Source organism: Nylanderia fulva, unplaced genomic scaffold (genome assembly GCF_048542155.1).
Source record: "Nylanderia fulva isolate GAGA-0341 unplaced genomic scaffold, ASM4854215v1 Scaffold55, whole genome shotgun sequence".
Classification (NCBI taxonomy): Eukaryota; Metazoa; Arthropoda; class Insecta; order Hymenoptera; family Formicidae; genus Nylanderia; species Nylanderia fulva.
The window spans coordinates 268,473-282,005 of record NW_028190643.1 but is presented as its reverse complement, the minus strand read 5'-3'; the positions used below and the strand labels follow the sequence as shown (position 1 = coordinate 282,005).

General features: G+C 25.1%; 1 protein-coding gene and 1 long non-coding RNA gene across 5 annotated transcripts; one reads left to right on the top strand and one right to left on the bottom strand.

Moving 5' to 3' along the window:
- Positions 1 to 3,685: 3,685 nt before the first annotated feature.
- Positions 3,686 to 5,078, bottom strand: LOC146721096 (dynein light chain roadblock-type 2-like). Of its 2 annotated transcripts, none has more exons than XM_085487450.1 (4): positions 5,000 to 5,078; positions 4,623 to 4,778; positions 4,161 to 4,495; positions 3,686 to 4,087 (listed from the first exon to the last, which is right to left on the bottom strand). In XM_085487450.1, exons 3-4 carry the CDS (start codon positions 4,216 to 4,218, stop codon positions 3,876 to 3,878), a joined length of 270 nt encoding a protein of 89 aa, XP_085343576.1. In that variant the 5' UTR covers positions 4,219 to 4,495; positions 4,623 to 4,778; positions 5,000 to 5,078; the 3' UTR covers positions 3,686 to 3,875. The 2 variants fall into 2 exon arrangements, with proteins under 2 accessions (XP_085343576.1, XP_085343577.1); XM_085487451.1 differs by lacking the exon at positions 5,000 to 5,078 and adding an exon at positions 4,903 to 4,993.
- Positions 5,079 to 9,812: 4,734 nt separating this feature from the next.
- Positions 9,813 to 12,983, top strand: LOC114934826 (uncharacterized). 3 transcript variants are annotated; one of them, XR_003820367.2, is made up of 4 exons: positions 9,813 to 9,977; positions 10,963 to 11,241; positions 11,355 to 11,621; positions 12,791 to 12,983. It is a non-coding gene; the product is annotated as an uncharacterized LOC114934826 (long non-coding RNA). The 3 variants fall into 3 exon arrangements; XR_003820363.2 differs by having other exon boundaries at positions 10,963 to 11,426; positions 11,491 to 11,621; XR_003820362.2 differs by having other exon boundaries at positions 10,963 to 11,621.
- The last annotated feature ends 550 nt before the right edge of the window (positions 12,984 to 13,533 follow it).

Here is a 13,533-nt window from a genome sequence, read left to right as displayed (position 1 = left end):
TACATACATGTATGTTTTGATTTCTCGCTTTTTAGACTTTAAACATAAATCTCTATATATTGCTTAAAATATAAATACAATTTACATTTTATGTTGCAAATTATACATTTTAATTTTGTAGTACACTGATGCATATATAAAGTTTAAAAAAAGTTTGACATCTCTGATAAAAAAAAATCGATAGAAAACATTTAGATCTGATAGGATTTGTAAAAAGTTTTACAGTTTCCTATCGTAACCTATTGTTTCACTTTTTATATTTTCAAAGAAGCGTTATCGTTTCTTATCGTTTCCTTTCATTTTCTGTTAAAATCGGATTCAGTCGTTAAAATACGATAAAATTCGTATATTGTAATAATATATTGCTTTTTATCGTTTTGTTGGAATTTACCGACAAAAAATGATTGAAAATTTATCGTAATCAATTGTATATGTACGATAAAGAAAGTTTTAAGTTTTTAAACGTACAATTAAAAAAAGAAACCTATAATTGTTAATCATGCAGATGTTAAACATCTTCTGAATGTCATCTTTTGAATGTGTGCTTTTAAAAATAAATATTTGATAATTATGAAAGGAAATGATACAGCATTTATCATTAATTTACGATAGATTTTCGTATATTCACGATTAATAGCGAAAAGAAACGATAATACATTAATAATTTAAGATACTTACGAAAGGAAACGTTAGAATCAATTGCACATTCACGATATCCTTTCGTTAACTTCCGATTTATAACTACGATTAAAAACGATATAATCGTTTCTTATAGTTTTTGTCGATTTTTTTATCAGGGATATTGTACAAAAACTAAATACCACAAGCGCGCGCCAAACAAATTTTTCCTCCGCGAGTGTACCTAATTTTAATTCGATGAATTTCAATTATGTACATAACTCTAATTCCCGAATTTCTATTATACATATACATAATTTTAATTTGCTGAATTACTATTATGAACATAATTTTAATTCGCCGTATTTCTTTTATATAAATAATTTTAATTTTTGATTTTCCATTATGTTCATAATTTTAATTCTTGAATTTCTATTATGCACATAATTTTAATTCGCCGTAATTCTATTATTTAAAAAAAGGTAAAAAAAGGCGACCAGTTAAGGGCACGCCATTAACAAAAATTATCCATTGCAAACCCATGTACAATAGAATTGTATGAAAAATTATCGATTATAAACCCATGTACAATCGTAACAAAAGTAATGAAATAAAAAAAAAATTGCGCCAAGTGAAAGTAGAAACTTGTACCAGTGGAAAATTAAAGTTGCAGACATATATAGAGTCGTATAATGAATCAATAAAAATTTAAATTTGCAAATGTAGAATTGTACCATAAAAAAACTTATCTTTTAAAAAAAAAGATAAACAAGATGCCAAGTCCATGCGCCATGTGAAAAAGTGTTAAACAAAAAAGTATTTTTAAGTAAAAAAATCTATCAATTGACAAAAATTTATGTTCTAAAATTAATATCTCTACAAAAAGTAATGTCCAATTATTGCGCGAATAAATAAACATTTTTATAAAAAATTAAAATTTAAAAACTTATGCAAATTTAAAATTAATATAAAATAAAAAGAAATAAAAAAATTTTAGTTAAAAAAACTGGGCGCGCTGCAATGAGTTTAAAAGTAACAATTTAATTTTAATATCATTAGAATATTATTTAGCAGCGCGCCCAGTTTTTTTAACTAAAATTTTTTTATTTCTTTTTATTTTATATTAATTTTAAATTTGCATAAGTTTTTAAATTTTAATTTTTTATAAAAATGTTTATTTATTCGCGCAATAATTGGACATTACTTTTTGTAGAGATATTAATTTTAGAACATAAATTTTTGTCAATTGATAGATTTTTTTACTTAAAAATACTTTTTTGTTTAACACTTTTTCACATGGCGCATGGACTTGGCATCTTGTTTATCTTTTTTTTTAAAAGATAAGTTTTTTTATGGTACAATTCTACATTTGCAAATTTAAATTTTTATTGATTCATTATACGACTCTATATATGTCTGCAACTTTAATTTTCCACTGGTCCAAGTTTCTACTTTCTCTTGGCGCAATTTTTTTTTTATTTCATTACTTTTGTTACGATTGTACATGGGTTTATAATCGATAATTTTTCATACAATTCTATTGTACATGGGTTTGCAATGGATAATTTTTGTTAATGGCGTGCCCTTAACTGGTCGCCTTTTTTTTACCTTTTTTTAAAGGTGAGTTTTTAGAGATTATATCATTCATTTTTGTATATGATAAGCATCTTTAAATAAATAAGCAAATTCAATTTTTCTGGCATTTTCTTATTTTAGGTACATATATATCCAATAATTAATATACAAAATTAAATATTATTCATCACACAATTTGTATCAAAATAATATATTTTTAAAAATTTATTTTAAATTTATTTAATCATTTTTATCATTGTGATTGTAGTGGCAAGGATCTTATTGCTCAGTGTCATTGCAAGCATCTGGCCTGTATATACCATAATATATTGTGTAATACATTGGCTAAGTATGACAATATGGATTTTGATAGATTCCCTTGGAATATTGGAATTTTGTCGGACTTGCAGTCATCCACCACATATGCAGCCTACAATTAAAGAACGCATTTATTCCATATTATTTGCTTCCGTTATTGGCATAGTGCACATTTTTATATATCTCAATGCTGTAGATAGCAAAACATTTTGAAAACATCTATCTTTCTATGTTATCTGCTTTTTTGAAAATATTGCAGCAAATTTATTATGGCAATATGCTTGTCCTCCTGCAGTTAAAGAGGCTTAGTACTTTAATATAATCTTTATTATTTGTATCATTTCCTTTTTCTTGGGAATTACAGCAATGCTTTTGTACTATATTGTCTTGCATCCCTCAAAAAGACAACATACTTCAAACGCACCAGTTCAAGCAATGTAACTTTGATATTTATTTACTTTAAAAAATGAGAGATAAACTATACAATATGCAATTAACCTTATCTTATGACTTTTATAAATCTTATGATAAAATCTAACTCTCTCTTAATCTTTATTATGAAAAGAATCTCGGTATTATATGAAATAATTTCATTGTAATTAATAGTTTAACTTTCAACAATTTTGCAAAATAAAATAACTCATACATTGTATTTCTACCATATATATAAAAAAAAGATAGGTAAATATAAATAAATAAATATATATTTATGATATACAATAAATAAATATATATTTATATATATATATATATATATATATATATATAAAATGTTGGATTTTTATTATATATATAATTTTAAAAAATCTTTTTTATATGCTATTGAATTTTAATACATACAATTTTGATTATATGTATTTTAATTGATTATATTTATAAGTATTTTTATATTATCTTAAAAAGACTGCATAGAATTATTTGTGCGACACTCTTATATGTATGTATAATTAATAGGGACCAACTACACATTTTTTTTTCCACTGAATAAAAACAATCTCAATATTAAAATTAAATTATAAAAAAGATACTGTGATATTTTATTGATGAGAAATGTACATTTATAATTGTATTAAATACAAAAATAAACATGCCATGAATTACTATATATACATATTTTCATAATTATCAAACTTAAAAATATAATATTGTTACCAAAGAAGAAAGCACTATTTAAAAACTCTAAAAGTTCATAATTTGTTAAATTAGTAATTAAATACTGCATTTTGTATAATTTTTAAGCTTTATTCTTTTATTTTTCTTTATTTAATTGATTAGATATTAACATCCAATGTAGCATATAGATTAAATTAACAACCAAAAAAATAAATCTCAACTTTAAAATATATTTTTGTTTCTTTTAAATATCAATCAACTGGATTTTGTACTACTATTAATATGAATTCTTTATCTGGTGCCATCATAATTTTATGTTTTTTGCTACGTATGCGCAAGAAAGTTAAATCATTTGTTGGATTCAAGTCACGTACGACAGAACGAGCTTTATCTGACAATTGACTTATCAAACCTGCGTATTGAACTGTTGTCGTATTATCTAATGTTGACTTTATAGGAATACCTAAAACAAATATAATTTTATAAATTTTTGATTACAACTACAAGTAAATCATGTCAATGATCTCATGTAATACCTTCTGCATTCACCACTATTGTTCCAACTACCCTTTTATGAGACTGAATGTGTTTCATAGTTTCTTCAACCTCTTATAAATTATTTCATCGAAATTTATTAATAAAATTTTTATTTTAAATATTCCAATAACGGAAGCAAATCATATGGAATAAATGCGTTCTTTAATTGTAGGCTGCATATGTGGTGGATGACTGTAAGTCCGACAACATTCCAATATTCCATGGGAATCTATCAAAATCTATATTGTCATACTTAGCCAATGTATTACACAATATATTATGGTATATACAGGCCAGATGCTTGCAATGACACTGAGCAATAAGATCCTTGCCACTACAATCACAATGATAAAAATGATTAAATAAATTTAAAATAAATTTTAAAAAATATATTATTTTGGTACAAAGTGTGTGATGAATAATATTTAATTTTGTATATTAATTATTGGATATATATGTACCTGCAATAAGAAAATGCCAGAAAAATTGTAAAATAGTTCCTATAGCACTGATATTAGATTTATCTTGTTAAGCTAATCGAATGCTGCGATGATAACTAGCCATTGCCCAACCCATGCTCACAAGTGAGCTGATAATGCTACCTGCTTGATGTACAACTGAAAAAAATATAGAAGCTAATTAAGAAAATTATTAAAAATATATGCATACTCATACATAGGCATTTATATAATTGAAATATTATTGAAATAATAGCAAAATATCTGATTTTGTATCACAGACTGTAAACTTGCACATAAATTATTATGACAATAAATTTGCAAATAATAACATTAAAATTGAATGTAAAAATTGAAATTGAAAATTGAAAATATCTAACCCCGCACGCTGTCAATATAGCGGAGGGCAACTATCGCCGTCTGTTGTAAAACGTGCGAGATGGACATTTCCAATACATGCATCTATTCATGTGTTGTGTACGTGTGATACATGTGTGCGCATGTGTTGTATACGTGTGAATACGTGTAGCACGATACTACTATGTTTGCGTGGTCGATGATGATAATGATGACGGGGACGTTTCTTAAAAGAAATTTTTCATATTTCGACTTTGCAATTATATATCTCTGCTTACAAATCACGTAGAGCAGAAATAAAGACACTTTTATTATATAATTCAAACTCAATCTATCGATTAAGTCTAGTATAAACTCGATTGCTTCAGCCGTTATTGAGAATTCGAAATATTATAAAGACTCAAATGTCCGACTCACGGTGTCTCGGCTACGCCCTTAACTGGTCGCGAGACACTACCGTGTCTCTTGATATAAATAACTGAAATTGTACCTAATAGAATTTCGGCCAGTTAAATTTTTATACACAATAACATTTGACGAATTAAAATTATAACGCATAATAGAAATTCAAAAATACTTATGTATTGTACATATAGTAGAAATTCGGCGAATCAAAATTGAAAACATAATGGAAATTCAAGAATTAAAATTAGGTACACAATGAAAATTCAAGAATAAAATTATGGACATATAGAAATTCGGCAAATTAAAATTATTTACATAAAAGACATTCAAGAATTAAGATTAAAATATAAAATATATAATAAAATATAAAATTAAAATGTAATTAGTTAAATATAATACTGTAGCATCATTTATATCTTTATAATTTTTTAACAATTATCGAATTATATTTCTGAAATTTGTATTAGTATTCTACCCTTCATTATACTAAAAATAATTTGCTATCATAATTAAACTTGACAATAAAAGTGAATTTAATTTATAAGTCGACATAATTACTTTCATATGTAACTTCCTACTGTATTAACAAATTTGCTTATAAATATTAAATTTTTATAGCATATATATATATATGTTTGTGTGTGTGTGTGTGTATGTATATATATACATATATATATATATATATTTATATATTTATATATATATATATTACTTCGTATAATCTAATCGAATATAATTAGGCGCGCAAAGCGAAGTTATATTCTTTGATAATAAAATCTCAAAAATAGCGACGCATGCATGCAAAAATTATTATTGCAATCAATGCATAAAAAAATATATTAATGAATTATGCAACGCACATAAAAATTTTATATTTGAATCTTTTATAGAAAATACAAACAAAGAAATAAAATTTTCTACAGGATCTTTTTATGATCAAATATCTACAATTTTATTAAATTTGCGCAAGACTCTATATCCCATACATCCATCACGCTGCGCAGTTCGCGCGAAACTGATTCTCGTGCGATGTATCGCGAGCGCGAAGCCGAGGTCACGTGACCAGTGGTCATGTGACCGCTATCATGTGACTATTGGTCCCGCGTTCGCGATACCCCGCATGAAATGAGAATCAGTCCCGCGCGAGCCGCGCAGCGCGATACATGCTTGGGATGTATCAATCTGATGGAAAGGATAGAAAAAAACAAACTGTAAAAAATTATATTTTTATTTTTTGTTAAAAATTTATATATTGAATTTTTATGAATCACATAATAAATATATTTTTATGCATGAATTGCGATAATAATTTTACACATGCGTTGCAATTGTTAAAGCTTTATTATCAAACAATAACTTCGCCTCGCGTACGTAATTATATACGATTAAACTAAATAAAATTAGAAAAGAATATATAAAGAGATACATATATTTACAAAATAGTTCTCAAACAATACAATACAAATTCGGCAAATTAAAATTATGTACATATAATAGTAATATAACAAATTAAAATTATGCACATAATAGAAATTCGGCGCGTTAAAATTATGATCATATTGATAGCATCGAGCAATCGTCATCGCGAAGATTAATAGTTTGAAAATAATAAAATAAATTATGGAAATAATATTAATGGCGCGCGCTTATATTGTCGTTATATAAAAGTTACAAATATATTAATTGATGTATATATATATATATATATATATATATATATATATATACACGATATTTAACATACAAATGGATGATTTGAATTTAATCTATATACATATTTATATACCGGGTCATCGAAAAGTATCAGACCCCTCTAATATCTTCAGTTAGAATGCCTTTTAGAGAAAATGTTCAATAGCAAAGATGTATGGTTTCAAGCGGGGAGTAAGATGATGACCTTGACTTTTACCTTGACCATGGCCTTCAAGATCATTTCAAGGTCAACCTAATTTTTGTAAATGGAACTCCCTACATTTTATTGCATATTCTTATAGCTTATCTCGAGAGCTTTCCAAAACATTATAATAAAATATTTTTTTATTAAGTACTTTTTGAATTATACAGGTTTAAAGTTAACAAGTTTTTGACACAAAATGTAAAATATTTGTAAAGTACTTAATGAAAAAATGTTTTATTATAATGTTTTGGAAAGCTCTCGAGATAAGCTATAAGAATATGCAATATAATATAGAAGGTTCCATTTACAAAAATTAAATTGACTTTAAAATGATCTTGAAGGCCATGGTCAAGGTAAAAGTCAAGATCATCATCTTACTCCCCGCTTGAAACCATACAACTTTGCTATTGGACATTTTCTCCAAAATGCATTCGAACTTAAAATATTAAAGGGGTCCGATACTTTTTGATGACCCGGTATATAAATATATAGATTAAATTCAAACCATCCATTTGTATGTGAAATATCGTATTTCTCACTTAATTTTGAAACAATTTTTTTATAATTTTAGCCGAACCATTGTTGAATAACTGTAACATAAATGTTTCATTACATGCTTTGTATTTTTCTAATATAACGTAAAAAATTAAAAAATGTATTAAAATTTTTAAGTAAGCAGTATAACATTTTTCAACAATTATGAAATATACAAAGCTTAAAATAGCTCGTGATTGTAACAACTAAAAAAATTATACGTAACGATATGGGCCAACGTAACGAGCAAGAAATTACAATATACAATTTAGAGTATGCTTAGATATTTATTAACACATAAAAATAAAATTAATAAAATAGATTAAATAAATTAAAATTATAATACAAAGCATTAAAATTCAGAAAGAAATATAAACTAAAAAATTATAAAATTTAGATAGAACTATAAACTAAAAAACTAGCTTCTTGATGAGTCATACTTTGATATTCTAGAAGAAATAGCTAACAGACAAACAAATATATAAACATGCATTTTTGTCATCGCTCTTTTATTGTATTGTTTTCCTAACTATCGATCGGATCTTTGAGATTGCTTTGACAACGTTTTGATATTTCTTTCAGGATGGTGAGCAATTTTTAATTTAAGATTAATTTAGCAACCAAAGACACTTGATTGATATAATTTTCTTTTTTCTCTTTTGACATAAATAGTTTATTCTTGACCAACTAATTCGCCGGTTGACAACGACGGAATCTAGAACCATTGGTTATTTTAAAATCTTGACGGAATTATTACATCTCTACTTTGAATGATGGACATGTTAGTTGTACTTGTCATTGCAATTGGGGATCTGCGTTTATCATTATGTGTGACTGAGTTATTTTGTTTCAATACTTTCTATGTGAGCGCCGCGATTTTGTTAACTTAATATATACAAGCGTCTGTCAACACTACTGCAAAAGTTATTTTAAGTAATTCTCATTTTTGATTTATTATGTTGAAATAATTAAGTACATTATAAATTTTAAACTTTTCTGATGAAGGTTGAGGTTACAGTCGAAACGTTAATTTTTTAGTTTTTTAGTTTATAGTTCTATCTGAATTTTATAATTTTTTAGTTTATATTTCTTTCTGAATTTTAATGCTTTGTATTATAATTTTAATTTATTTAATTTATTTTATTAATTTTATTTTTATGTGTTAATAAATATCTAAGCATGCTCTAAATTGTATATTATAATTTCTTGCTCGTTACGTTGGCCCATATCGTTACGTATAATTTTATTAGTTATAACATTTTTCAATTATTTATTACCTAGCTATTGTTCAGCCGTTATTAACTAAACGAAAACTTTTGCCCGACGATAATCATGTCATAAATTATCTTCGCTTATCTCAAATTAACGAAAATTAAAGAATAAGAGACTCTTGAACAACTCTAGAATTTTTAAATTTATTATTTTAATTATATATCTTCTTTTAATTGCATATAAATAAGTGTTTGTAATATACAAATCAGAAGCAAGAATTGAAATGTTAACATTGCAGATATACAAGATAGGCTAATAATGAAGAGTGGAGAGAGAGAGAGAGGAAAGCAGGGGCATAATTGTATTTTAAATGCGATAAATACATATGTATTTTTAGTATAAATACAAATCATTTCTCAAAATACTGCTTAAATATGGTATATCATTTTTCAAATTATTGTTAAGATGATACTTTAACATAAAAAAATTATTAATATTGAATTTAAAGAAATTTACTTGAATAAATGTTTATAATATAAATAGTTTAAAATAATAAACATATAAATAAAATATTATTTTTTAGTTGTTTAATACAAACCGTAAGAAGAAACAACTAAAATAATTATTTAAAAATTTTAACACACACACACGTGCGCAGACACACATACTATAAACGTATCCAGTCAAACAAAATTATAAACACAAGGCAGGGAAAACACACACGAATACAGAGAGACATATATAAAGGTAAACGTACACAACATGATACAAAAAGTTTCTTAAGCAGTTTCGATGTTCTTGCATATTTTCAGTAGAATATAAATCGGATCGAAAGACAGACGTGCCGAACAGTGCTTTATATAGCGAATATTACTTGGAATTCGTCACTTTTTATCGTTTTGCATCCTGTTTCTTAGTGCAATTTAAGCCAGGAGAGATCAACAATATAAATAGTGAGTTCAGTTAGAATCATTTATTTAATATAAATATTATATAATTAATATAAATATTTAATATTAATACTATTAAAAATAAAAAATATATATATGTGTATAGTTTAAATCTGTTCAATGTCTCGAATTTCTTTATAATTTTTCATTACGTACGTACACATACGCCCATATACATATTATATACATACATACATACATACATATACATTTCCCACATACATTTTTTTTAGAATTTAACCTAAAATGTATGGTAATCGTGGGACAATGTGGTACTAGAAGAATTATATAAGAATTTCTCTGATTAATAGTTACAATAATATTTTCTGATTAACAATATTTATATCTACCACAATAAGATATTTTAATTCTTTTTATATAAATATATAATAAAACTTCAAGAATGTTTAATATATTAAGATATTCTGATTTTCTCTCTCGAAGTGTTTTCATAAGTAGAATATATGCCAGAAAAAGTGATAAACATATATTTTATATAAATTAAGATACAGCATAATATTTTCAATTTTCTCGTGACGACGAGATTTGAGGACGAGAACGGACTAATTAGATATTTTACAATGAAAATATATAAAAAAAGTGCAAAATGTAATTATTATCATTATGAAGATCGATTATTGGCACGCATAAATTATATATATGACCATATAACGAATTTATCATAATTTTTAACATGCAGTATAGTAATTAATATTCGGCTTATTATCAAACATGATAAAATTTTTAGTGAATTTTGCGGACAAATATAACGAAAAATTCTCTTTACATATGTGTGTCTGTCCATATAGCGTATATGTATATAAACGTTGTTATAAACATATATTTTTGTCACCTCCAAAATGTTATTATTGTAAACAAATGATGAAAAATAATAAGAAAAGTCGAGATATTAAGTAGATTTGAACTGTACATGCGTCATTTTCGATAGAAACGAATATTTATTCGCGAACTTTTTCTTTTTCTTTAGTAAGAATTACGTCTCGCGTGACTGGAAACACATCTCCTCGTGGAACACAATCGGTGATAGTACAAGGAACATCATATCAACGATGCCACAAAGAAACGAGCATTGGATAATGAGATTTTTTGGAATGAAAAGTAACATTGCAGAATGTAAATTATGTGACTATAAGACAACATTATTTGAATCCGTAGAAGATATGCGCCTTCATTTAACTCATATACATAACCCTGCCTGGATAGAATCTATGAGCCAATTAACTATCCCCTGGCCTCATTTGATTTGGTATTACTTTTACATAAGCGATGATGGCAACGCAAAATGTTGTAAAGAAAATTGTCAAATAACGTATAATTCCAGTTTAAATAAGATAGAAAGAATGAAACTACATTTTGTAGATATCCATGTACCCCGACTTTCTGGCAGAATTTATGAGTGGACAGAACCATACTATAGAATAATTGAACAAAGTGAGCGATACCAACCATTAAAGAGAAAATGCGAAATACCTAATTGTAATTTTGTATATAACAGAAACATGGGCAGGACTGCATTATTATTTGGGCATTTGGTTCTTGACCATAATTTAATACCTGACCGATCAATAAGATTGTTCAATAATCCTTCTGGAAATTTATCTTTGCGCAATGATTAACGGTGATGCGGTAAATAGCAATAATTTTTATAATTGAGATAAAATATTATTTTTTATATATTTTCTCAATTATTTGCATGCATTTTTATCAACAATAAACAAATTATATTCAAATGTTGACACTTTCGTTATAACTACTATAAATATTTAAATCAGCTATTTGCATTCATTTATATTTTAAAAGCACTATAAATGTAAAATTAAATATTATTTTTACCTTTTATTTATTCACAATTACTGGCAGTGTTTACTGTTATTTAACAAACAATAAATAAAATTATACAGATGATCATCTAGATGATATTTTAGCTTCACTCTTATCTTTACATAAACAATATGTATTATCTATCCACCTTTGATAAGAAAAAGTGTCATTTTCACTAAATTATTTAGTTTTAGAACATGGTTTAAATCATTTGGCTTTGAGTTGTAGCACATAAAAATACTTAATTAGAAGAACTTAATCAATAAGCAATAAAAATTATAACTGTGAATATATTTCTAATAAACATAGTTGTACATATATTTGATATTAAAGAGCCTTGAGTTAATTTTACTGTTTAATAAACATAAGTATGAATAATTTACATTGTTCTATAACTGTGTTTACATAAGCGGTCTTAAAATATTAGCCGTAAGTTATCTAGATGAATCGGCATGTAATATTATCTTGTATTAAAGTAATATTTAAATCAAAAACATTTCTTTATCTGATCTAAGATAAGCTTATATATTTCATTTCATCTCTATCTACTTATATAATTTTAAAGTTTTCTAAGCACAACAATGATTACTGCAAGCACTTTTATTTATGTAATAAAAGTGCTTGCAGTAAGCGCATGAAATTCAAATGTTAGCCCTTTATCATATAAAAATATATAAAATTATCTACGTCTAGCGCATACATTTATGTTTGATAGCATTAGAAGTTAATAAATATCAACTTTGTTTCGTTAATTTTAAATATGTCATCACAACATTCGATTTACACAATTAGCAAATATCATCATCAATTTGAAGATATATATTATTACATATATAAATATTAGGGTCTCTTTTGGATTCGGAAAATATTTAGAATTTGTCTAATATAAAACAACGCACATAATTAATGAGAAAAATTTTCTAATATTAATTATTCTGAATTTTTATTGATTTAATTTTTTATATAAATTTCAGAATGAAAAGTTCAACAACATGGACGCAGGTTTCGAAAGAAATGAGGCTAACGTATTATCATGGACATGGACAATAAAATAAAATAAGAAATTCATATTTTTGACTTTATCGCTTTATCTTTATATTATATGGCGTAAATAATCTTATTTTATTTTTATTATATCTAATTATATTAAATAAACGGCGAAACTTATATTTTTTATTTATTTCGTAATTAAGCATTTTACATCAAGATCTTTATCTAGATACTTGTATTTATTAAATGTATTTTATAAAACATATTTAATTTATATAATATATAATTATATATAATATATAAATTATATATATAATCTATATATATATATATATATATATATATATATATATTCATAATTCTTTATATATATTATGTTTTATAACTTATAAAGTATAATTATATATCAATTTATATGTATATAAATATAATATATATAGAGTAATATAATGTTATAAATGTATAAAATTATCTGTAAATGCATATAATTATGTAACTGCAGAACTGCACTGAAAAAAAATGTGTTAGCTTAACTAAATCTTTTAACTAAATGACTATTATTTTAATTAAATATATATATTAGTATTTAACTCAAATATATATATGTTTTGTCAGATGTAATATGTTATATTTAATTAAAAAATTTTTATACGTTGAATTAACAAATTATTTAGATGAAAAACTCAGTCAAGTTTACAATTTTTTTTCGCAGTGTGTCTCAAATTAT

What these genes read in the sequence shown, in the direction of transcription:
- LOC146721096 (XM_085487450.1), bottom strand. Translation starts at nt 4,218, where the DNA reads ATGAAACACATTCAGTCTCATAAAAGGGTAGTTGGAACAATAGTGGTG. An exon ending in AATAGTGGTGAATGCAGAAG is followed by an intron (nt 4,088 to 4,160) that starts GTATTACATGAG and finishes TATTTGTTTTAG; the next exon opens with GTATTCCTATAAAGTCAACA.